This window comes from Mustelus asterias, chromosome 7, assembly GCF_964213995.1.
Source record: "Mustelus asterias chromosome 7, sMusAst1.hap1.1, whole genome shotgun sequence".
NCBI classification, from domain to species: Eukaryota; Metazoa; Chordata; class Chondrichthyes; order Carcharhiniformes; family Triakidae; genus Mustelus; species Mustelus asterias.
In genome coordinates this window covers 139944761-139970727 of record NC_135807.1, presented here as the reverse complement: position 1 = coordinate 139970727, position 25967 = coordinate 139944761, and the positions used below count along the sequence as shown (strand labels likewise).

Sequence of the window (25967 nt, the reverse complement as noted above, 5' to 3'; positions counted from 1 at the left end):
TCCCCCGCCCCCCATCGTTTCCCCTGCCCCCCCCTCGTTCCCCCGCCCCCTCTTTCCCCCTGCCCCCCTTCGTTCCCCTCGCTCCCCCCTCCTTCCCCCCGGACCCCCTCGTTTCCCCCGCCCCCCTCATTCCCCCTGCCCCCCCTCGTTCCCCCTTACCCCCCCGATTCCCCCGCTCCCCCCTCGATCTCCCCACCCCCACTCGATCCCCCCGCTGCCCCTCGATCCCCCCACCCTCCTGATTGCCCCGCCCCCTCACCCCGTTGATCCCCCCTCGATCCCCCTACCTCCCCAATCACCCCGCCCCCCCCTCCTCGAACCCCCCTTGATCCCCCTGCCCCCCCTCGATCCTCCTGCCCCCCCCTCGATCCCCCTGCCCCCCCTCGATCCCCCTGTCCCCCCCTTGATCCCCCCTCGATCCCCCGGCCCCCACCTCGATCCCCCGTCCCCCTCGATCCCATTTGTCCATGGAAATATCCATCTGCACCTCCTTGATGCCTATTCATCCTCAACGCCCATTCTTCTTGATTCCCATTCATTGTGCTTTCGAAAAGGAATTGGATAAATATTTGAAGGGGAAAAATTCACTCTAGTTGGTCAGACATGACCTCCCTTTAACAAAACCATGCTGACTTTTCCTGAATAATCCCCGCCTCTCCAAATGTAGATTAATTCTGTTCCTCAGAATTGTTTCCAATAGTTTCCCCATCGCTAAGGTTCGACTGTCTGGCCTGTAGCTTCCTGGCTTATCCCGTCCTCTCTTCTTAAATAACAGTACCACATTGGCTGTCCTCCAGTCCTCAAACATCCTTCCTGTGGCCAGAGAGGAATTGGAAATTGTTGCCAGTGCCCCTGCTATTTCGTCCCTTGCTTCACTCAACAGCCTGGGATACATTTCATCCGGCCCTGGAGATTTATCTACTTTTGAGCCTGTCGGCCACTCACAATCTCCTCTCTGTCTATGTTAATGTCTTTAATTGTATCATCGTCCTTCTGCCTGATTTTTATACCCACATTGTCTCTCTCGCTAGTGAGCACCAACACAGAGTATTCATTTCGAACCCAACATCCATCCTCCGGCTCCACACACAAGTTACTTACACACAAGTGGTCATTAATGCGCGCGATTACTTATCCCTACTTATCCTCTTACCCTTAATGTACGTGTAAAACAAATGAGGATTTTCCTTTATTTTACCTGCCAGTATCCTTTCATGTCCCCTTTTTGCTCTGCTTTTTAAAAAAAGTTTCTTCTTGCGCATTCTGCACTCTCGGGCTTCTGATGTTTTGACTCTTGATGTCAGCTGTAGCCTCCCTTTTTGTGGCCCCTCCCCTCCACCCCCCTCACTCTCCATCTCCCCTCACACTCCCTTCCCCCATCAACCCCCCCTCACTCTCCCTCCCTTCTCTCCCTCCTCATTACCTGAGCCATTTTGCTCTGTGATTTTACCGAAAGCTACACTTGCCACGGAATGATTTGCCTTTCACCCATTCGGGAGAGCAGTTTTAGCGGGAGGGATTTTCCGCCAATGGATTGATGTGGATGGGATATGAGAATCCTGACCAGTGCCTTGTTCAGAAGCTTCATCCACCTCGTTTCTGAGTCCAGTTGTCACAGGGATATGTTTGAATTTTCCAACAGTAAAGTTTGATGGCCCTGGGAAGAAATATTTTCAACATCTGAAACGTTCAGAATATCAGCTGCAGTTTCTGTGTATTTAATAACGGTGATCTCAGAAACAACACGCACTGTCCTAATCCAGTCCGCCACAAACAGTGGTGATCTCAGAAACAACACGCACTGTCCTAATCCAGTCCGCCACAAACTGTGGTGATCTCAGAAACAACACGCACTGTCCTAATCCAGTCCGCCACAAACTGTGGTGATCTCAGAAACAACACGCACTGTCCTAATCCAGTCCGCCACAAACTGTGGTGATCTCAGCAACAACATGCACTGTCCTAATCCAGTCCGTCACAAACTGTGGTGATCTCAGAAACAACACGCACTGTCCTAATCCAGTCCGTCACAAACTGTGGTGATCTCAGCAACAACACGCACTGTCCTAATCCAGTCCGTCACAAACTGTGGTGATCTCAGAAACAACACGCACTGTCCTAACCCAGTCCACCACAAACTGTGGTGATCTCAGCAACAACACGCACTGTCCTAATCCAGTCCACCACAAACTGTGATGATCTCAGCAACAACACGCACTGTCCTAACCCAGTCCACCACAAACTGTGGTGATCTCAGCAACAACACGCACTGTCCTAATCCAGTCCACCACAAACTGTGATGATCTCAGCAACAACACGCACTGTCCTAATCCAGTCCGTCACAAACTGTGGTGATCTCAGCAACAACACGCACTGTCCTAATCCAGTCCGTCACAAACTGTGGTGATCTCAGCAACAACACGCACTGTCCTAACCCAGTCCACCACAAACTGTGATGATCTCAGCAACAACACGCACTGTCCTAACCCAGTCCACCACAAACTGTGGTGATCTCAGAAACAACACGCACTGTCCTAATCCAGTCCGTCACAAACTGTGGTGATCTCAGAAACAACACGCACTGTCCTAATCCAGTCCGTCACAACCTGCAGTGATCTCAGCAACAACACGCACTGTCCTAATCCAGTCCACCACAAACTGTGATGATCTCAGCAACAACACGCACTGTCCTAATCCAGTCCGTCACAAACTGTGATGATCTCAGCAACAACACGCACTGTCCTAATCCAGTCCACCACAAACTGTGATGATCTCAGCAACAACACGCACTGTCCTAATCCAGTCCACCACAAACTGTGATGATCTCAGAAATAACAGGCACTGTCCTAATCCAGTCCGTCACAACCTGCAGTGATCTCAGCAACAACACGCACTGTCCTAATCCAGTCCACCACAAACTGTGATGATCTCAGCAACAACACGCACTGTCCTAACCCAGTCCACCACAAACTGTGGTGATCTCAGCAACAACACGCACTGTCCTAATCCAGTCCGTCACAAACTGTGATGATCTCAGAAACAACACGCACTGTCCTAATCCAGTCCACCACAAACTGTGGTGATCTCAGCAACAACACGCACTGTCCTAATCCAGTCCGTCACAACCTGCAGTGATCTCAGAAACAACACGCACTGTCCTAATCCAGTCCGTCACAAACTGTGGTGATCTCAGCAACAACACGCACTGTCCTAATCCAGTCCGTCACAACCTGCAGTGATCTCAGCAACAACACGCACTGTCCTAATCCAGTCCGTCACAACCTGCAGTGATCTCAGCAACAACACGCACTGTCCTAATCCAGTCCACCACAAACTGTGGTGATCTCAGAAACAACACGCACTGTCCTAATCCAGTCCGTCACAAACTGTGGTGATCTCAGCAACAACACGCACTGTCCTAACCCAGTCCGTCACAAACTGTGATGATCTCAGCAACAACACGCACTGTCCTAATCCAGTCCGTCACAAGCTGCAGTGATCTCAGCAACAACACGCACTGTCCTAATCCAGTCCGTCACAAACTGTGGTGATCTCAGCAACAACACGCACTGTCCTAATCCAGTCCGTCACAAGCTGCAGTGATCTCAGCAACAACACGCACTGTCCTAATCCAGTCCGTCACAAACTGTGGTGATCTCAGAAACAACACGCACTGTCCTAATCCAGTCCGTCACAACCTGCAGTGATCTCAGCAACAACACGCACAGTCCTAATCCAGTCCACCACAAACTGTGATGATCTCAGCAACAACACGCACTGTCCTAATCCAGTCCACCACAAACTGTGATGATCTCAGCAACAACACGCACTGTCCTAACCCAGTCCACCACAAACTGTGGTGATCTCATAAACAACACGCACTGTCCTAATCCAGTCCGTCACAAACTGTGGTGATCTCAGAAACAACACGCACTGTCCTAATCCAGTCCGTCACAACCTGCAGTGATCTCAGCAACAACACGCACTGTCCTAATCCAGTCCACCACAAACTGTGATGATCTCAGCAACAACACGCACTGTCCTAACCCAGTCCGTCACAAGCTGCAGTGATCTCAGCAACAACACGCACTGTCCTAATCCAGTCCACCACAAACTGTGATGATCTCAGCAACAACACGCACTGTCCTAATCCAGTCCACCACAAACTGTGATGATCTCAGAAATAACAGGCACTGTCCTAATCCAGTCCGTCACAACCTGCAGTGATCTCAGCAACAACACGCACTGTCCTAATCCAGTCCACCACAAACTGTGATGATCTCAGCAACAACACGCACTGTCCTAACCCAGTCCACCACAAACTGTGGTGATCTCAGCAACAACACGCACTGTCCTAATCCAGTCCGTCACAAACTGTGATGATCTCAGAAACAACACGCACTGTCCTAATCCAGTCCACCACAAACTGTGGTGATCTCAGCAACAACACGCACTGTCCTAATCCAGTCCGTCACAACCTGCAGTGATCTCAGAAACAACACGCACTGTCCTAATCCAGTCCGTCACAAACTGTGGTGATCTCAGCAACAACACGCACTGTCCTAATCCAGTCCGTCACAACCTGCAGTGATCTCAGCAACAACACGCACTGTCCTAATCCAGTCCGTCACAACCTGCAGTGATCTCAGCAACAACACGCACTGTCCTAATCCAGTCCACCACAAACTGTGGTGATCTCAGAAACAACACGCACTGTCCTAATCCAGTCCGTCACAAACTGTGGTGATCTCAGCAACAACACGCACTGTCCTAACCCAGTCCGTCACAAACTGTGATGATCTCAGCAACAACACGCACTGTCCTAATCCAGTCCGTCACAAGCTGCAGTGATCTCAGCAACAACACGCACTGTCCTAATCCAGTCCGTCACAAACTGTGGTGATCTCAGCAACAACACGCACTGTCCTAATCCAGTCCGTCACAAGCTGCAGTGATCTCAGCAACAACACGCACTGTCCTAATCCAGTCCACCACAAACTGTGATGATCTCAGAAACAACACGCACTGTCCTAATCCAGTCCGTCACAAACTGTGGTGATCTCAGAAACAACACGCACTGTCCTAATCCAGTCCGTCACAAGCTGCAGTGATCTCAGAAACAACACGCACTGTCCTAATCCAGTCCGTCACAAACTGTGGTGATCTCAGAAACAACACGCACTGTCCTAATCCAGTCCGTCACAAGCTGCAGTGATCTCAGAAACAACACGCACTGTCCTAATCCAGTCCGTCACAAGCTGCAGTGATCTCAGAAACAACACGCACTGTCCTAATCCAGTCCGTCACAAGCTGCAGTGATCTCAGAAACAACACGCACTGTCCTAATCCAGTCCACCACAAACTGTGGTGATCTCAGCAACAACACGCACTGTCCTAATCCAGTCTGTCACAAACTGTGGTGATCTCAGCAACAACACGCACTGTCCTAACCCAGTCCGTCACAAGCTGCAGTGATCTCAGAAACAACACGCACTGTCCTAATCCAGTCCGTCACAAACTGTGGTGATCTCAGAAACAACACGCACTGTCCTAATCCAGTCCGTCACAAGCTGCAGTGATCTCAGAAACAACACGCACTGTCCTAATCCAGTCCGTCACAAGCTGCAGTGATCTCAGAAACAACACGCACTGTCCTAATCCAGTCCACCACAAACTGTGGTGATCTCAGCAACAACACGCACTGTCCTAATCCAGTCTGTCACAAACTGTGGTGATCTCAGCAACAACACGCACTGTCCTAATCCAGTCCGCCACAAACTGTGGTGATCTCAGCAACAACACGCACTGTCCTAATCCAGTCCGTCACAACCTGCAGTGATCTCAGCAACAACACGCACTGTCCTAATCCAGTCTGTCACAAACTGTGGTGATCTCAGCAACAACACGCACTGTCCTAACCCAGTCTGTCACAAACTGTGGTGATCTCAGCAACAACACGCACTGTCCTAACCCAGTCCACCACAAGCTGCAGTGATCTCAGAAACAACACGCACTGTCCTAATCCAGTCCGTCACAAACTGTGATGATCTCAGCAACAACACGCACTGTCCTAATCCAGTCCGTCACAAGCTGCAGTGATCTCAGCAACAACACGCACTGTCCTAATCCAGTCCACCACAACCTGTGATGATCTCAGCAACAACACGCACTGTCCTAATCCAGTCTGTCACAAACTGTGGTGATCTCAGCAACAACACGCACTGTCCTAACCCAGTCCACCACAAACTGTGATGATCTCAGCAACAACACGCACTGTCCTAATCCAGTCTGTCACAACCTGCAGTGATCTCAGCAACAACACGCACTGTCCTAACCCAGTCCACCACAAACTGTGATGATCTCAGCAACAACACGCACTGTCCTAATCCAGTCCGTCACAACCTGCAGTGATCTCAGCAACAACACGCACTGTCCTAACCCAGTCCACCACAAACTGTGGTGATCTCAGCAACAACACGCACTGTCCTAATCCAGTCCGTCACAAACTGTGGTGATCTCAGCAACAACACGCACTGTCCTAATCCAGTCCGTCACAAGCTGCAGTGATCTCAGCAACAACACGCACTGTCCTAATCCAGTCCACCACAAACTGTGATGATCTCAGCAACAACACGCACTGTCCTAATCCAGTCCGTCACAAACTGTGGTGATCTCAGCAACAACACGCACTGTCCTAATCCAGTCCGTCACAAGCTGCAGTGATCTCAGCAACAACACGCACTGTCCTAATCCAGTCCACCACAAACTGTGATGATCTCAGCAACAACACGCACTGTCCTAATCCAGTCCGTCACAAACTGTGGTGATCTCAGCAACAACACGCACTGTCCTAATCCAGTCCGTCACAAGCTGCAGTGATCTCAGCAACAACACGCACTGTCCTAACCCAGTCCACCACAAGCTGCAGTGATCTCAGCAACAACACGCACTGTCCTAATCCAGTCCGCCACAAACTGTGGTGATCTCAGCAACAACACGCACTGTCCTAATCCAGTCCGCCACAAACTGTGATGATCTCAGCAACAACACGCACTGTCCTAATCCAGTCCGTCACAAGCTGCAGTGATCTCAGCAACAACACGCACTGTCCTAATCCAGTCCGCCACAAACTGTGATGATCTCAGCAACAACACGCACTGTCCTAATCCAGTCCGTCACAAACTGTGGTGATCTCAGCAACAACACGCACTGTCCTAATCCAGTCCGTCACAAACTGTGATGATCTCAGCAACAACACGCACTGTCCTAATCCAGTCCGTCACAAGCTGCAGTGATCTCAGCAACAACACGCACTGTCCTAATCCAGTCCACCACAACCTGTGATGATCTCAGCAACAACACGCACTGTCCTAATCCAGTCTGTCACAAACTGTGGTGATCTCAGCAACAACACGCACTGTCCTAATCCAGTCCACCACAAACTGTGATGATCTCAGCAACAACACGCACTGTCCTAATCCAGTCCGTCACAAGCTGCAGTGATCTCAGCAACAACACGCACTGTCCTAATCCAGTCCACCACAAACTGTGATGATCTCAGCAACAACACGCACTGTCCTAATCCAGTCTGTCACAAACTGTGGTGATCTCAGCAACAACACGCACTGTCCTAACCCAGTCCGTCACAAACTGTGATGATCTCAGCAACAACACGCACTGTCCTAACCCAGTCCGTCACAAACTGTGATGATCTCAGCAACAACACGCACTGTCCTAATCCAGTCTGTCACAAACTGTGGTGATCTCAGAAACAACACGCACTGTCCTAATCCAGTCCGTCACAAACTGTGATGATCTCAGCAACAACACGCACTGTCCTAATCCAGTCCGTCACAACCTGCAGTGATCTCAGCAACAACACGCACTGTCCTAATCCAGTCCGTCACAACCTGCAGTGATCTCAGCAACAACACGCACTGTCCTAATCCAGTCCGTCACAAGCTGCAGTGATCTCAGCAACAACACGCACTGTCCTAACCCAGTCCGTCACAAACTGTGGTGATCTCAGCAACAACACGCACTGTCCTAATCCAGTCCGTCACAAGCTGCAGTGATCTCAGCAACAACACGCACTGTCCTAATCCAGTCCACCACAAACTGTGGTGATCTCAGCAACAACACGCACTGTCCTAATCCAGTCCGTCACAAGCTGCAGTGATCTCAGCAACAACACGCACTGTCCTAATCCAGTCCGTCACAAACTGTGATGATCTCAGCAACAACACGCACTGTCCTAATCCAGTCCGTCACAAACTGTGGTGATCTCAGCAACAACACGCACTGTCCTAATCCAGTCCGTCACAACCTGCAGTGATCTCAGCAACAACACGCACTGTCCTAATCCAGTCCGTCACAAGCTGCAGTGATCTCAGCAACAACACGCACTGTCCTAATCCAGTCCGTCACAAGCTGCAGTGATCTCAGCAACAACACGCACTGTCCTAACCCAGTCCGTCACAAACTGTGGTGATCTCAGCAACAACACGCACTGTCCTAATCCAGTCCGTCACAAGCTGCAGTGATCTCAGCAACAACACGCACTGTCCTAATCCAGTCCGTCACAAGCTGCAGTGATCTCAGCAACAACACGCACTGTCCTAATCCAGTCCACCACAAACTGTGATGATCTCAGCAACAACACGCACTGTCCTAATCCAGTCCGTCACAAACTGTGGTGATCTCAGCAACAACACGCACTGTCCTAATCCAGTCCGTCACAAGCTGCAGTGATCTCAGCAACAACACGCACTGTCCTAATCCAGTCCGTCACAAACTGTGGTGATCTCAGCAACAACACGCACTGTCCTAATCCAGTCCGCCACAAACTGTGATGATCTCAGCAACAACACGCACTGTCCTAATCCAGTCCGTCACAAGCTGCAGTGATCTCAGCAACAACACGCACTGTCCTAATCCAGTCCGTCACAAACTGTGGTGATCTCAGCAACAACACGCACTGTCCTAATCCAGTCCGTCACAAACTGTGATGATCTCAGCAACAACACGCACTGTCCTAATCCAGTCCGTCACAACCTGTGATGATCTCAGCAACAACACGCACTGTCCTAATCCAGTCCGTCACAAACTGTGATGATCTCAGCAACAACACGCACTGTCCTAATCCAGTCCGTCACAAACTGTGGTGATCTCAGCAACAACACGCACTGTCCTAATCCAGTCCGTCACAACCTGTGATGATCTCAGCAACAACACGCACTATCCTAATCCAGTCCGTCACAACCTGTGATGATCTCAGCAACAACACGCACTATCCTAATCCAGTCCGTCACAAACTGTGGTGATCTCAGCAACAACACGCACTGTCCTAATCCAGTCCGTCACAAACTGTGATGATCTCAGCAACAACACGCACTGTCCTAATCCAGTCCGTCACAACCTGTGATGATCTCAGCAACAACACGCACTGTCCTAATCCAGTCCGTCACAAGCTGCAGTGATCTCAGCAACAACACGCACTATCCTAATCCAGTCCGTCACAAACTGTGGTGATCTCAGCAACAACACGCACTGTCCTAATCCAGTCCGTCACAAGCTGCAGTGATCTCAGCAACAACACGCACTGTCCTAATCCAGTCCGTCACAAACTGTGGTGATCTCAGAAACAACACGCACTGTCCTAATCCAGTCCACCACAAACTGTGGTGATCTCAGAAACAACACGCACTATCCTAATCCAGTCCGTCACAAACTGTGGTGATCTCAGCAACAACACGCACTGTCCTAATCCAGTCCGTCACAAACTGTGGTGATCTCAGCAACAACACGCACTATCCTAATCCAGTCCGTCACAAACTGTGGTGATCTCAGCAACAACACGCACTGTCCTAATCCAGTCCGTCACAAACTGTGGTGATCTCAGCAACAACACGCACTGTCCTAACCCAGTCCACCACAAACTGTGGTGATCTCAGCAACAACACGCACTGTCCTAATCCAGTCCGTCACAAACTGTGATGATCTCAGCAACAACAGGCACTGTCCTAATCCAGTCCGTCACAACCTGCAGTGATCTCAGAAACAACACGCACTGTCCTAATCCAGTCCGTCACAAACTGTGATGATCTCAGCAACAACACGCACTGTCCTAATCCAGTCCGTCACAACCTGCAGTGATCTCAGCAACAACACGCACTGTCCTAATCCAGTCCGTCACAAACTGCAGCAAACATTTCATTCTCACTCTGCATTTTACTGAAACTTCATTCGAGTGTAACAGATGAGAATTTCCCTGTATCTTAGACAAGCTCATCTCTCATTGGCTCAATCCTGACCCTCCCGTTTAGTATGTGTTCACTGGCACCTCGCACTCTGTAAATAAGTAGATCCTGGCTAATGGTTAAACTGGAATATCAGGAATCACGGAAGAACTTGTCCAAGTTCCTGACAGTAACTCTGGAGTCCCGTGCCCTAATGCTCTTGGAGAGCGTTGCACATCCAGACTCACTCCAACCATCCTGTGCAGCTCCCTGCGGACAGAAACTCAGAATGATTAAAACTGGCGAGCTCACAGTGAACCCTTCACCCCTTTAAACTGGAACAGTAAAACTGATGTAGCTCCGAACATGTCTGAAACAGGCTGACTGCTTACCCACTCCCAGAATCGCTGCAAGTTACAGTCGGCAGCCATGTTAATGTCCTGATATTCAGGCAACAACGAGAAGTTGGAATTCCCCCTTCCCCTTCCTCCCCTTCACCCACCGTCCTCATCCGTCTCCTCTAACACCCTCCACTCCCTCATCCCTCATCTCCCTCAACCTCTCTAACATTTTCCATTTCCCCCACATCTACTGCCCCATTCTTTTCCCCAATCCACCCTGCACTGCCCACTCCCTGTGGTTTTGGGTTGGTTGTCTTGGCGATGGTTTCGAGGGGGGATGGGGGTTACAGGCAGAGGGAGGGTGGGAACAGTGTTGTTTCTGGTTGCTGTGTTAACCGGCAGCGATGCTTTGCCTGACGGAGGGTCAAAGAGTTTCTCTGCTTTACAGATGGACAACTGCAGCTTTCTCTCACGTTGTTTTAAGGAAGGTAGTAAGTTTATTGGAGTGTATTTGATAGAAATCACCTGTTCAGCTTGGATACTTTTCAGTTTTTAATGAGTGTTGCCTGGTGTAGAATTATTGCTCTTAAAGGAGCTTCTTCTGATTGTCATTCAGCTTTAGAGCCGTGCGCAGAAACTGTGTCCACCTAAGGCAGGACGCGAGACCACAAATTGCCACTCGAGGTTAATGGACATTCCCATTGTCCGCCCCTCGGCCTCTCCGATTCCATGGCGAGCGGGCAGTACAATTCCAGTCCTGGTGTGTATACTCAATTCAATAAACTCACCATCCCTTTGGATGTAAATACAATGACCTCACTTCAATCCAAATACCGTTTTATACCAATGACAGTTGCTTAGTCTCACTGTGTGAAGAATCCTCTCAGACTGCTGGAAGGATATTAGAATACTACAGCACAGGAGGCCATTCAGCCCATCATTTCTGTGTTGGCCTTTTGAAAGAGCCATTTAGTCCCGCTCCACTGCTCTCAGCCCATAATCATGTAAGACTTTCCCATTCAATTATTTATCCAGTTCCTTTTTGAAAGTTTCTGTTGAATCTGCTTCCACCGCCCTTTCAGGCAGCACCTTCCAGATCACAACAACTCTCTCTGTAGGAAAATCTTCATTTCCTCCTCTGGTTCTTTTGTCAATTATCCTAAATCTCCATCCCTCTGGTTACTGACCCTCCTTCACCGGAAATAGTTTGTCTGGATTGTGACACTTAGTTTGTACACAACAAGCTCCCACAAACAGCAAAGGGGACGAATGGCCAATCTGTTTTACTGATTCTAAGTCACTGAGAGATCTGCAAATCACAAAAAAAATCTACTTGTACCAAGCTTCAGCCTTCCCAGCCATACACCGATGCACAGAGAGAGATCAGAGTGTGTATTCTGATATCAACATTATCCCTCTTGGGTTCTCTGTGCAGACTCCAGGCTCAAGCACTGATTGAACCTGACAGTTTCCTGCTCTGACCATTACTATTTGGCATGAACTGTTTGGAATGGCTGACGCTGTGATCTGATTGTTACAGGCCGGCGCACTGCATTGTTCTCGGGAAATGTGTCCTGTCCTCTCCTGCCCCCAGTACCTCAGTCAAGTGCCACCGGGTAAATGCTGCCCCCAGTGTTTGGGTGAGTAAATTCCATTTCCCTGAAACACGCACACAATCTTTCTGAAAGGGGAGGATTTATATCGAGGCTGCTGTATAATCCATCATTCTCCGTAAACATCCTGAATCTTAAGGTCATTTTGATGGGTTAATTTTAAATGTAGATCTCAATGAACAGAATGGCTAATAATAATCGGGAAAGGCTGGGGCTAAAGAGTGACCTCATTGAGGGCTTTCAATTTTATGAAGGGTTTCGATGGGATCGACATAAAGAACATGTTCCCACGTGTGGGGTGGACCAGGCTACAGACCATGACTATCAGACAGTCACCGAGAAATCTAATGGGGAATTCAGGAGAAAGGTCTTCCCACGGGGAGTGGGGAGAATGTGGGACTCGCTCCCACAGGGAGTGGGGAGAGTGTGGGACTCGCTCCCACAGGGAGTGGGGAGAATGTGGGACTCGCTCCCACAGGGAGTGGGGAGAGTGTGGGACTCGCTCCCACAGGGAGTGGGGAGAATGTGGGACTCGCTCCCACAGGGAGTGGGGAGAATGTGGGACTCGCTCCCACAGGGAGTGGGGAGAATGTGGGACTCGCTCCCACAGGGAGTGGGGAGAATGTGGGACTCGCTCCCACAGGTAGTGGGGAGAATGTGGGACTCGCTCCCACAGGGAGTGGGGAGAATGTGGACAGGGAGAATAGTTTGGATATATTGAGGGGGAAACTGGATAAACATTGGGGTAACTGTAGGAAAACTGTAGAAAATTGGGGGAAACACTGGGGTAGCACAGTGGTTAGCACTGCTGCTTCACAGCTCCAGGGACCTGGGTTCGATTCCCGGCTCGGGTCACTGTCTGTGTGGAGTTTGCACATTCTCCTCATGTCTGTGTGGGTTTCCTCCGGGTGCTCCGGTTTCCTCCCACAGTCCAAAGATGTGCGGGTTAGGTTGATTGGCCATGCTAAAATTGCCCCTTAGTGTCCTGGGATGCGTAGGTTAGAGGGATTAGCGGGTAAAATATGTAGGGGTATGGGGGTAGGGCCTGGGTGGGATTGGCGTCGGTGCAGACTCGATGGGCCGAATGGCCTCTTTCTGTACTGTAGGGTTTCTATGATTTCTATGAAACACAAAAGAGAAAGGAATAGAAGGTCATGGTGATAGGTTAAGATGACGAGCGGGTGGGAGGAGGCTGATGTGGAGCAGAAACACCAGCACGCAGCAGATGGGCCAAATGGCCTCTTTCTGTACTGTACAGTTGATGAAATCAACTGGAGGGGGAGTCCAGAACCAGGGGTCACAGTCTGAGGATTCAGGGTAGACCATTTAGGACGGAGATGAGGAGACATTTCTTCACCTAAGATTGGTGAGCCTGTGGAATTCATTCCCACAGGAAGTGGTTGATGCCAAAACATTGAATGCATTCAAGAGGCGGCTGGATATAGCACTTGGGGCGAATGGGATCAAAGGTTATCGAGAAAAAGCAGGATTAGGCTATTGAGTTGGACAATCGGCCATGCTGGTAATAAATGGCGGAGCAGGGCCGAAGGGTCTCCTCTTGCTGCTATCATCTATGTTTTTATGTAAATCCTGTCTAATGACTGTTTTTAGACTGTTGTTTCAGTGCTCCCTGGATACAGATGAGACAATGTAATGTCCATCTATATTTCTGGAAGGTTCTGCTCTCTCACAATCCCCTGTTTGTAGGTCAGCGGAGAGTCTTTGACCTGACTGCTGGGAGCTGCTTGTTTCACAGTGAGGTTTATGAAGACGGGACTGTGTTCCAGCTAGATAACTGCACCATATGTGAGTGTCAGGTACGTGTAGCACATTCACTTTGTAACTTGCACAAGCTAGAGACTTCATCAACTGCTGCTCAGTACACCTGACTCTGATCCAGGAGTCAGGGCGAGGGGGATTGAAGGGGTCAGGGAGAAAGACCAGGATCTGAATTCTTCCCATCTGGTGGAGCTGGGGTTGGAGCTGGCCGGGGTACGTTGGATAGAAGTGGGAGGGGGAAATGAGGAGTGGCTCCGCACACATTCCCGCCCCCATGGACATTTCCCAGGCTGGGAATCAGATTGCATGGCAGGGGGGGTGGGGGGAAATGAGCAAGTTCAGATAGTTAAGGCCTCAATTAGGGGTGATTTTGTGGCATTGCCACCTCCCCCGGTTGACCAGCTCAATGGAGGCAGCTTCAATGCATCGGAACTGGAACCCAAACCCCATTGGCCGGGCCACAGACAGGAAAGGTCACATCGACAGATCGAACCATTCACTAGGGGCATGGGATTTGGGAGAGAGACTCTGGAATTCCAGATCTGGGAGAGAGACTCCAGAATTCCGGACCCAGGAGAGAGATTCTGGGATTCCAAATCCGGAAGAGAGGTTCTGGGATTCCAAATCCGGAAGAGAATTTCTGAGACTCTGGGATTCCGAATCTGGAAGAGGGATTCTAGGATTTCGGACCCAGGAGAGAGATTCTGGATCTGGGAGAGAGACTCTGGAATTCTGGACCTGGAAGAGAGATTCTTGGATTCTGGATTGGGGGAGTGACTCTGGAATTATGGATCATGGAGAGGGACTGTGGAATTCCAGATCTGGGAAATAGACTCCAGAATTCAGGATCAGGACGAGAGACTCCAGAATTCGGGATCTGGGATAAAGACTGGGATTCTGGATCAGGAGCAGAGATTCTGGGAATTGGGACCAAGAAGAGACACTTCGGGATCTGGGAGAGAGACTCCAGCCTCCAGAATTTGGGATCAGGGAGAGAATGCAGGATTTGGGATCAGGGAAAGACTCTGAGGTTCAGCATTAGGGAGAGATATTCCGGGAGCAGAATTTAAATTCAGTTTAGCTGGTTAGAGTTTGGGTGTAAGATTGAGAACTGTCACATGTCTCTCCCCGAATCTCTCCCAGATTGAGGAGAGTGAGCACCTGTTGCTATTTTAGTTTAAAATATGGATGGAGCAAAAAGTCCTTTATGAAATAAAAGTTGATTTTCTGAAGAAAATATAACTTTCTTTAATAAATAACAGGGAGAGGTGTAACCTGACAGTTTCCTAACTCTAATCTAACCCTAATCCTAATGTTCCCTAATCCTAACCCTCATCCTAATATTCCCTAAACCAAACCCTAACCTAACGTTCCCTAACCCTAATATTTCCTCACCCAAATGTCGCCTAACCCTAATCCTTACTGTTCCTTTGAACAAGATGTGAATCTCTAAACAGATGAACTTATTGCAAAGATTTCTTTTCAATTACAGGATTCCACTGTGATTTGCCAGAAACGTTGTTCGTTGCCTGGGGCGTGTTGGGGGAGAGCACAGTGCTGTGAGGAATGCCTCTCTTATATCTCCGCCGATAACCTCAAAATCTGCCGGGTTGGCAGCAGAATTTACAGGGTATGTTCAATAAAGTTTAAAGTTTATTTATTGGTGTCACAAGTAGGCTTACATTAATGCTACAATGAAGTTACTGTGAAAATTCTCTAGTTGCCACACTCCGGCGCCTGTTCGGGTACACTGAGGGAGAATTTAGCATGGCCAATGCATCTAATCAGCAGGTCTTTCAGACTGTGGGAGGAAACTGGAGCACCCAGAGGAAACCCATGCAGACACGGGGAGGAGGTGCAGGCTCCACACGGACAGTGACCTGAGACCGGAATGGAACCCTGGCTCAGTGCCAGTTGTACCAGGAGGACAGCATCCCGCATCCCACCTCCCCCCCTCGTGTTCTTGGTGAACATTGGAGATAAACAGGCCATTCAGCCCTGTGAAACTGTTCCTCAGAGCACAGACTTTGGTTGTGGGAGAAATCTAAATAATCAAAGTGTCCCAATGTAGAGAATGAGGGGGGGTCACAGGCATTGGACTGGGAGCTCCTGAATGGCCAATACCTCGATAATCAATCTTTCCAGGTTTTGGAGGGGCAGATGCTAAACTCACTGGGTTTTGACATGAATCTTGTTCTGAATGTCTGGTAAAACTTTTCAGCAATAAACTAGCCCAGTTCCCTCAGGGAGAAGACATCAAACAGCAAGTCCTGCCCAGCATTCTTCATCTTTCTCCCTGTAAGATAGTACAGGCTGTGTGTCACAGATAATTAAACACGATGAACCAGGCCCTGATCCTGACTCTATCCCAGACCCTCATCCCGACTCTGGCCCTCATCCTGATCCTAGTCCAAGCCCTGATTTTGACCCTAACTCTAAACCAGACCCTAACCCTGGCTCTGGCATGATCAGAAGTGACAGTCAGTGGTATAGGGAGACTCCCACTTAGCCACGCAAGTCAGGGAGAGCGTCTGAGGGTGAATATTCTTCAGAACTGTTATGGTGTCAGTAATTCCCAGAATAGGAGGGAGGATGCAAAATTCTTCAGTGTAAAAGTACAAATCACATGACACATGGTCTCTGATCTTTGTGTAGGATGGGGAAATGTGGTCGTCCATGAACTGTACACTCTGTGCGTGTAAGAAGGGGGTGACAGAATGTCGGAGGAAGGAATGCTCCCCTATCAAGAGCTGTCCTGCGGTGAGTGAGTCGGTTACAGTTGTATCTGTATTTGAACCATGTACCCAAGTAAAGGATGTTCCTGCAGTCTGCGGTAAAGGTTCGGTGACCTGTGACACTGTGCTAGCTCTGGCACACATTCTCTTGTTCCGGGGAATGGACCAATGCAGAACAAGCTAGTGACTCACAGCTGAATAATAATGGTTACAGAACACAGCGAGCACAGAACAGTCACAAACCCAACAAAACACCAACTAAACACCAACTAAATGTCAATTTATATTATTAGAATGAAGACAAAATCTTAAAAGCTGCTGGACTGAAAATTGTGATTTATATTTTGGGTGAAGTTTAATTCTCATTAAATGAAGTTGCCTGGGTGATAAGATAATGCTTAATTTAATTCACCGAATTGAATAGAAAAATTAATTGTTTTTTAAATATATTCAGTTGTACTATTACACTGCAAACCATCAGGCTGTGTCTGCACACTTGCTCTGCCATCCCAAACTCAATGCACAGTCTGAGTCCAACTTAAGTTCACTAAACCAGTGACATAGACACTGATCTTTGGCCAACTGACCCGAGATATCTTTCTGAGAAGAAAACAAAGAACAAAGTAAAGTACAACACATGAACAGGCCCTTCGGCCCTCCAAGCCCATGCCAATTATGATGCCCTACCTAAACTAAAAGAAATCTTCTGCCCTTACTCAGTCCGTATCCCTCTATTCCCTCCCTATTCATGGACCCATCCAGATGCCACTTAAATGTTGCTAATGTGTCCGCTTCCACCACCTCCTCTGGCAGCACATTCCAGGCACCCACCACACTCTTCGTGAAGAACTTCCCCCACACACCTCCCTTAAACTTTCCCCCTCTCACCTTGAACCTGTGCCCCCTTGACACTTCCACCCTGGGAAAAAGCCTCTGACTATCCACCCTGTCTATGCCTTCATCATTTTGTAGATCATAAAACTTGTTGCTATTGTGTCAAAGTCAGTAATTTCCACTCATCATTCAGTAAACTATTCCCAAATCTCACATCACTCATTAATCTGTTTGCAAATTGAATTTCATTGAATTCCACTAGTGGTTGTAGGTGTGCGTCCTGCTCGAGTGCTGGAGTGGATACATTCTTTCTGCAGTTTCTATTATCTTTAGGGATTGTCTAAACCAGCAGATTCATTCTCTGAGCTAGGCAGCGATTGGTCGAAATAACTGTAACTCTGAACTGATTAATAAATAATCCACAGCTTGCTTTTTCTCAAACAAAGTGTGTTTCACCCAACAGGGTAAAATTATCAACCGGAATGGCTGCTGTCCAATATGCACTGAAAGTGAGTAAGCTTTTCCCCGTCTTATCATCTTCTCAATTCTACTCGAAAAGATCAAAACTCACTCACCCTCAGCCCTATCGCGCTGCAGGTGGGAAGATGTGTTGGAGTGTAGGATGGGTGAGGGGGGAAAGGAAAGAAGGGACTGGGGTAAGAGAGGGATAGGACATGGGGAAAGGAAGGGAAAATGTGGAGAGGAGGGGAAAACAGGGAGGTGAGAATATACTGACAGTTGAGGGACATGGGGATTGTTACACAGGAGTGGAAAATGGAGAGGGGTTTTGACCGAGGGAGACATGGTGAAGGATTACATGGAAGCAGGTATAGCAATCAGTTAGGAAAGCAAATGGTATGTTGACTTTTGTTGCAAGATGACTTAAGTACAAGAGCAAGGATGTCTTACTGCAGCTGTACAGGTGAGACCTGGGGTATGTGTGCAATTTTGGCCTTCTTACCTAAGAAAGAATATACTTGTTATAGAGGGAGTGCAGCAAAGGTTGCAGAGTCGATGGGCCGAATGGGCAGACTGATTCCTGGGATGGCAGGATTGTCATGAGGAGAGATTGGGTCAACTGGGCTTGTATTCACTGGAATTTAGAAGAATAAAAGGGGATCTAGTTGAAACACATTCAATTCCTACAGTGCTGGATAGACTGGATACAGTGCTGTTTTTTCCTCTGGCTGCAGTGCCTAGAACAAGGGGTCATAGTCTCAGGATACAGGGTAGATTATTTAGGACTGACATGAGAAATTCCTTCACTCAGAGTCGTGAACCGTGGAATTCTTTACCACAGAAGGCTGTGGAAGCTAGATCATTGAATACAGAAGGAAACATAGATTTCTGGACACTAACAGTTTCAAAGAGTATGGGGAGAGTGCCGGAGTATGATGTTGAGATTGAAGATTAACCATGATCACACTGAGTATTGGAACAGACTCTAAGGGCCGAGTGGCCTCCTCCTCCTATTTTCTATGTTTCTGTGATTCACTGCAGAAACTGTGCACCCAGTGTGGCAGCGGCTGCTGGACTCTGTCCTCCCCTGCCTCATCTCCCCCTCCCCGGCTCTCTCCCTCCACCCTTCCCTCTCTCTCCGCCCCTGTCTCCCTGTCCCTTCCCCTTCTCCTGATGTGGCTTTCCCAAATCCCTTTTCCCTTGTCCCTCTCTTCCTCTCCTGCTCCTCTCTCTCCCACTCTCTGCCCTTCTTTCCTACTCCTTGAAACCTCTCCCCCTCATTCAACCCTTCCTCCCCTGCTGGGCACGGTGGCACAGTGGTGAGCACTGCTGCCTCACAGTGCCAGGGATCCTGGTTCAATTCCAATCTCGGGTGACTGTGTGGAGTTTGTACATTCTCCCCGTGACTGCATGTGTTTCCTCTGGGTGTTCTGGTTTCCCCCCACTGTCCAATGCGGGTGAGATGGATTGGCCATGGGAAATTGCCCCTTAAATGTCCCGAGACGTGTAGGTTGGATGGATTGGCCATGGGAAATGCGCAGGATTATGGGATTACAGCTGGGGGGCAGTGGGTAAGATGCTCTTTTGGAGAGTCAGTGCAGACTTGATGGGCCGAATGGCCTCCTTCTGCACTGTAGGGATTCTCTGGTTCTCCTCTTCCCCCATTTTCTTTCCCTCTCTCCCCCGCTCAGTGTGTGTCAGAGATTTACTGATCCTGTGTTTGAACTTTCCCAGAGTCGGGTGTCTGCACTGTGTTTGGTGATCCTCATTACAACACGTTTGACGGGAGAGCGTTTAACTTCCAAGGGACTTGTCAGTACGTGTTAACCAAGGATTGCTCCAGTCTCGCTAGCTTCCAGGTGCTGGTGCAGAATGATGCCCGCAGAACCTTTGCGTACTCCTGGACCAAGTCCATTGAGGTGATACTGAGTGGAAGCAACATCAGCCTCCTACAGCACCTGACCGTGAAGAAAGATGGTCTAAAGATCTCTCTGCCCTACACTAACCAACGATTCTCCATCCACTTAGATGGCTATTTACTGAAAGTCACGACAGAAGCAGGTGAGCTGTGGAAATATTACTGATGTGTAAAAACTCTCTCACACCCAGGAGTTCTTCAGCTCTCAGTCTGACATTCTCACCTCAGGGTCAGGAGGTCATCAGTTCAAGTCTTACTTCAGAGAGGTGAGGGAGTGCTGCAGTGTTGGAGGTGCTGTCTTTCAGATGGGACATTAAATCGAGGCCCCATTTTCTCAAGAGGTGGATGCGAAAGGGACTATTTTGAAGAGCAGGGAGTTCCCCAGCCCCTGGTCAGTGTTTATCCATCAGCCAATATCATACAGCAGATGGGTTGCATATTCTCTGATTCCTGTGAGTGACTTTCCCGATGTTACAACAGGAATAACACTGGGAGCTGTGCAATTCCTTGTCTGACCTTTGGGATGGTGAAAGGTACGATACAAATCTCTGTCTTTATTCAGTTCAAACCTCTCTCCCCTCCAGGACTCGAATCACAAACCCTGACCCATGTGAATGCTGGAATTACAGGAGTTAAGCCTTTCTCAAAATCTGTCACTCATATTCCACAAGCGAATGTTCAGTTAGTTTTAATAATCAGAAAGTGAACATTGTTTTTCAGAGCTCGTTACAGGAGCTGATATAAAAATATCTCACACACCATAGAACATAGAACAGTACAGCACAGAACAGGCCCTTCGGCCCTTGATGTAATGCCGAGCTTTGTCCGAAACCAAGATCAAGCTATCCCACTCCCTATCATCCTGGTGTGCTCCCGGTTTAAGACAGAGTTGAGGAGGAACTTCTTCTCCCAGAGGGTGGTGAATCTCTGGAATTCTCTGCCCACTGAGGTGGTGGAGGCTACCTCGCTGAATATGTTTAAAGCGCGGATGGATGGATTCCTGATCGGTAAGGGAATTAAGGGTTATGGGGATCAGGCGGGTAAGTGGTACTGATCCACGTCAGATCAGCCATGATCTTATTGAATGGCGGGGCAGGCTCGAGGGGCTAGATGGCCTACTCCTGCTCCTATTTCTTATGTTCTTATGTGCCTATCCAATAACCGCTTGAAAGTTCCGAAAGTGTCTGACTCCACTATCACAGCAGGCAGTCCATTCCACACCCCAACCACTCTTTGAGTAAAGAACCTACCTCAGACCTCCCTCATATATCTCCCACCATGAACCTTATAGTTATGCCCCCTAGTAACAGCTACATTCACCCGAGGAAATAGTCTCTGAACGTCCACTCTATCTATCCCCTTTATCATTTTATAAACCTCTATTAAGTCGCCTCTCATCCTCCTCTGCTCTAAAGAGAAAAGCCCGAGCTCCCTCAACCTTTCCTCATAAGACCTACCCTCCAAACCAGGCAGCATCCTGGTAAATCTCCTCTGCACTCTTTCCAGCGCTTCCACATCCTTCTTATAGTGAGGTGACCAGAACTGCACACAATATTCCAAATGTGGTCTCACCAAGGTCCTGTACAGATGCAGCATAACCCCACGGCTCTTAAACTCAAACCCCCTGTTAATAAAAGCTAGCACACTATAGGCCTTCTTCACGGCTCTATCCACTTGAGTGGCAACCTTTAGAGATCTGTGGATATGGACCCCAAGATCTCTCTGTTCCTCCACAGTCTTCAGAACCCTACCTTTGACCCTGTAATCCACATTTAAATTTGTCCTCCCAAAATGAATCACCTCACATTTATCAGGGTTAAACTCCATTTGCCATTTTTCAGCCCAGCTTTGCATCTTATTTATGTCTCTTTGCAGCCGACAACAGCCCTCCACCTCATCCACTACTCCACCAATCTTGGTGTCATCAGCAAATTTATCACCAGAGTAAATCAGAAACCCACAACTGACTGGGCAGGAAGTTCACTGATTTCAGCAAAAAATCAACATTGTTCTCCATCTCGAACCACTAATAAGCCCCTGACCCCTGTGCCCGACTCCCCCTGTGCCCGACTCCCCCTGTGCCCGACTCCCCCTGTGCCCGACTCCCCCTGTGCCCGACTCCCCCTGTGCCCGACTCCCCCTGTGCCCGACTCCCCCTGTGCCTGACTCCCCCTGTGCCCGACTCCCCCTGTGCCCGACTCCCCCTGTGCCCGACTCCCCCTGTGCCCGACTCCCCCTGTGCCCGACTCCCCCTGTGCCCGACTTCCCCTGTGCCCGACTCCCCCTGTGCCCGCCTCCCCCTGTGCCCGACTCCCCCTGTGCCCGACTCCCCCTGTGCCCGACTCCCCCTGTGCCCGACTCCCCCTGTGCCCGACTCCCCCTGTGCCCGACTCCCCCTGTGCCCGACTCCCCCTGTGCCCGACTCCCCCTGTGCCCGACTCCCCCTGTGCCCGACTCCCCCTGTGCCCGACTCCCCCTGTGCCCGACTCCCCCTGTGCCCGACTCCCCCCGTGCCCGACTCCCCCCGTGCCCGACTCCCCCCGTGCCCGACTCCCCCCGTGCCCGACACCCCCTGTGCCCGACTCCCCCCGTGCCTGACACCCCCTGTGCCCGACTCCCCCTGTGCCCGACTCCCCCCGTGCCTGACACCCCCTGTGCCCGACTCCCCCTGTGCCTGACACCCCCTGTGCCCGACTCCCCCCGTGCCTGACACCCCCTGTGCCCGACTCCCCCTGTGCCCGACTCCCTCTGTGTCCGACTCCCCCTGTGCCCGACTCCCCCCGTGCCTGACACCCCCTGTGCCCGACTCCCCCTGTGCCCGACTCCCCCTGTGCCCGACTCCCCCTGTGCCCGACTCCCCCCGTGCCTGACTCCCACCGCCCCCCTGTGCCCAACTCCCCCCGTGCCTGACTCCCACCGCCCCCCCGTGCCCGACTCCCCCTGTGCCTGACTCCCCCCGAGCCTGACTCCCCCTGTGCCTGACTCCCACCGCCCCCCCCGTGCCCGACTCCCCCTGTGCCCAACTCCCCCGTGCCCAAATCCCCCCGTGCCTGACTCCCCCTGTGCCCGACTCCCCCTGTGCCCGACTCTCCCTGTGCCCGACTCCCCCTGTGCCCGACTCCCCCTGTGCCCGACTCCCCCTGTGCCCGACTCCCCCTGTGCCCGACTCCCCCTGTGCCCGACTCCCCCTGTGCCCGACTCCCCCTGTGCCCGACTCCCCCTGTGCCCGACTCCCCCTGTGCCCGACTCCCCCTGTGCCCGACTCCCCCTGTGCCCGACTCCCCCTGTACCCGACTCCCCCTGTACCCGACTCCCCCTGTGCCCGACTCCCCCTGTGCCCAACTCCCCCCGTGCTTGTACCCGTGTGTCAAACAATACCTGCACATTTATTTTGCTGCTTCCTTTGACCTGGAACCTCGCTTGATTATCTGGTGTTGTTTCTGCGTCTGGCACTGATGTTTCATCTGACTAACGGCAGCACAGTGACAAATTCCAGCTGAACATTAACTCGACTGACCAGCACATTGAGCCTGTAGGACTGTTAATCCCCCCCCCCCCCACCCCTCACCCTCACCACCCTCCCGCCTCGCCGCCCTCCCGCCTCGCTGCCCTCCCGCCTCGCCGCCCTCCCGCCTCGCTGCCCTCCCGCCTCGCCGCCCTCCCACCTCGCCGCCCTCCCACCTCGCCGCCCTCCCGCCTCGCCGCCCTCCCGCCTCGCCGCCCTCCCGCCTCGCCGCCCTCCCGCCTCGCCGCCCTCCCGCCTCGCCGCCCTCCTGCCTTGCCGCTCGCCGCCCGCCCGCCTCGCCGCCCTCCCGCTTCGCCACCCGTCCATCTCTCCTCTTCCAAGACGGTTCTTAAAACCATATTTTTAACCAAGCTTCTGGTCCACCTGTCCCTAATCTCTCCTCATGTGGATCAGAATCATAGAAACCCTACAGTGCAGAAAGAGGCCATTTGGCCCATCGAGTCTGCACCGACCACAATCCCACCCAGGCCCTACCCGCATAACAAATTTACCCTTTTAGTCCCCCTGACACTAAGGGGCAATTTTAGCATAGCCAATTCACCTAACCCACACATCTTTGGACTGTGGGAGGAAACTGGAGCACCCAGAGGAAACCCACGCAGACATGGGGAGAATGTGCAGACTCCACACAGACAGTGACCCAAGCCGGGAATCGAACCCAGGTCCCTCGCACTGTGAGGCAGAAGTGCTGATCACTGTACCACTGTGCTGACCATGTCATTCCTTGTTTGATAATCACTCCTGTGAAGTACCTCCAGCTGTAGGACCATGCTACAGGTGCTATATGAATGCAAGTTGTTGCTGCTGGATTCAGATAGGTCAAACTCGTGGATTCTTGGTTGAGCAGATCTGTTTGTGTTTGGTTTAAAGCCAGTATGAATTATGTTGAAAGAATCTTTTACAGTTAGCTCATTGTTTGAGCTGTCAGTCAGACAGTCCGCATCCTCTTTTCCATTTCTCTGGGTCTAAACCCTGTCACTGCTTCATGAGGCTGAGTTTCGATACTCGGGGCCTTCGAACAGCCCAGCGATCGGACACGGGGTGAAGCTGAGAGTTACTGCTTCAAGGCGATAGGAATCGGAGAGAATTGGGTCCCCCAACCCCAACACCCTCACAATCCCCCATCACACCACCCCCTCCCTCCCCCCCAGCTATCCCCCCACCCCCCCATGAGGATCACGAGGGAAGCAGCTGATATCCAACTGGGATTGCCAAGGAAATGGAGGCCTCAATCCCTGCAACTGTCCACAGGAGGCGACACTTTAGATATTTACCCTCCCTTGTCTGGGGGACCCGACACTGCAAAGTTAATTAGTTACCAAGCTTGGGCACTAGTCTGATTAGTCTCACAAGGACTGATTAGGGACAGTCAGCATGGCTTTGTGAGTGGAAAATCATGTCTCACAAATTTGATTGAGTTTTTTGAAGGGGTAACCAAGAAGGTAGATGAGGGCAGTGCAGTTGATGTTGTCTACATGGACTTTAGCAAGGCCTTTGACAAGGTACCGCATGGTAGGTTGTTGCATAAAGTTAAATCTCACGGACCCAGGGTGAGGTATCTAAGTGGATACAAAATTGGCTTCTTGACAGAAGCCAGAGGGTGGTTGTAGAGGGTTATTTTTCAAACTGGAGGCCTGTGACCAGCGGTGTGCCTCAGGGATCAGTGCTGGGCCCACTGTTATTTGTCATTTATAGTAATGATTTGGATGAGAATACAGGAGGCATGGTTAGTAAGTTTGCAGATGACACCAAGATTGGTGGCATGATGGACAGTGAGGAAGGTTATCTCCAATTGCAGCGGGATCTTGATCAATTGGGCCAGTGGACTGACGAATGGCAGATGGAGTTTAATTTAGACAAATGCGAGGTGATGCATTTTGGTAGATTGAACCAGGGCAGGACTTACTCAGTTAATGGTAGGGCATTGGGGAGAGTTACAGAACAAAGAGATCTCGGGGTACATGTTCATAGCTCCTTGAAAGTGGAGTCACAGGTGAACAGAGTGGTGAAGAAGGCATTCGGCATGCTTGGTTTCATCGGTCAGAACATTGAATACAGGAGTTGGGACGTCTTGTTGAAGTTGTACAAGACATTGGTAAGGCCACACTTGGAATACTGTGTGCAATTCTGGTCACCCTATTATAGAAAGGATATTATTAAACTAGAAAGAGTGCAGAAAAGATTTACTAGGATGCTACCGGGACTTGATGGATTGAGTTATAAGGAGAGGCTGGATAGACTGGGACTTTTTTCTCTGGAGCGTAGGAGGCTGGGGGGTGACCTTATAGAGGTCTATAAAATAATGAGGGGCATAGACAAGGTAGATAGACAATATCTTTTCCCAAAGGTAGGAGAGTCTAAAACTAGAGGGCATAGGTTTAAGGGGAGAGATACAAAAGTGTCCAGAGGGGCAATTTTTTCACACAGAGGTTGGTGAGTGTCTGGAACAAGCTGCCGGAGGTAGTAGTAGAGGCGGGTACAATTTTATCTTTTAAAAAGCATTTAGATAGTTACATGGGTACGA

The 25967-nt window shown here is 50.3% G+C and overlaps 1 protein-coding gene across 2 annotated transcripts in view; it reads left to right on the top strand.

The window, feature by feature from the left end:
• The window catches only part of bmper (BMP binding endothelial regulator), an 84003-nt gene that overhangs the window by 41800 nt on the left and 16236 nt on the right, over positions 1-25967 (top strand). The window contains exons 7-12 of one of the 2 annotated variants that reach the window (XM_078216934.1): positions 12120-12219; positions 13900-14009; positions 15464-15601; positions 16627-16731; positions 18004-18049; positions 19734-20060. In XM_078216934.1, the coding sequence (XP_078073060.1) occupies positions 12120-12219; positions 13900-14009; positions 15464-15601; positions 16627-16731; positions 18004-18049; positions 19734-20060 (826 nt within the window). The remainder of the gene's footprint in view (positions 1-12119; positions 12220-13899; positions 14010-15463; positions 15602-16626; positions 16732-18003; positions 18050-19733; positions 20061-25967) is intronic. The other variant, XM_078216935.1, reaches the window with a different exon arrangement.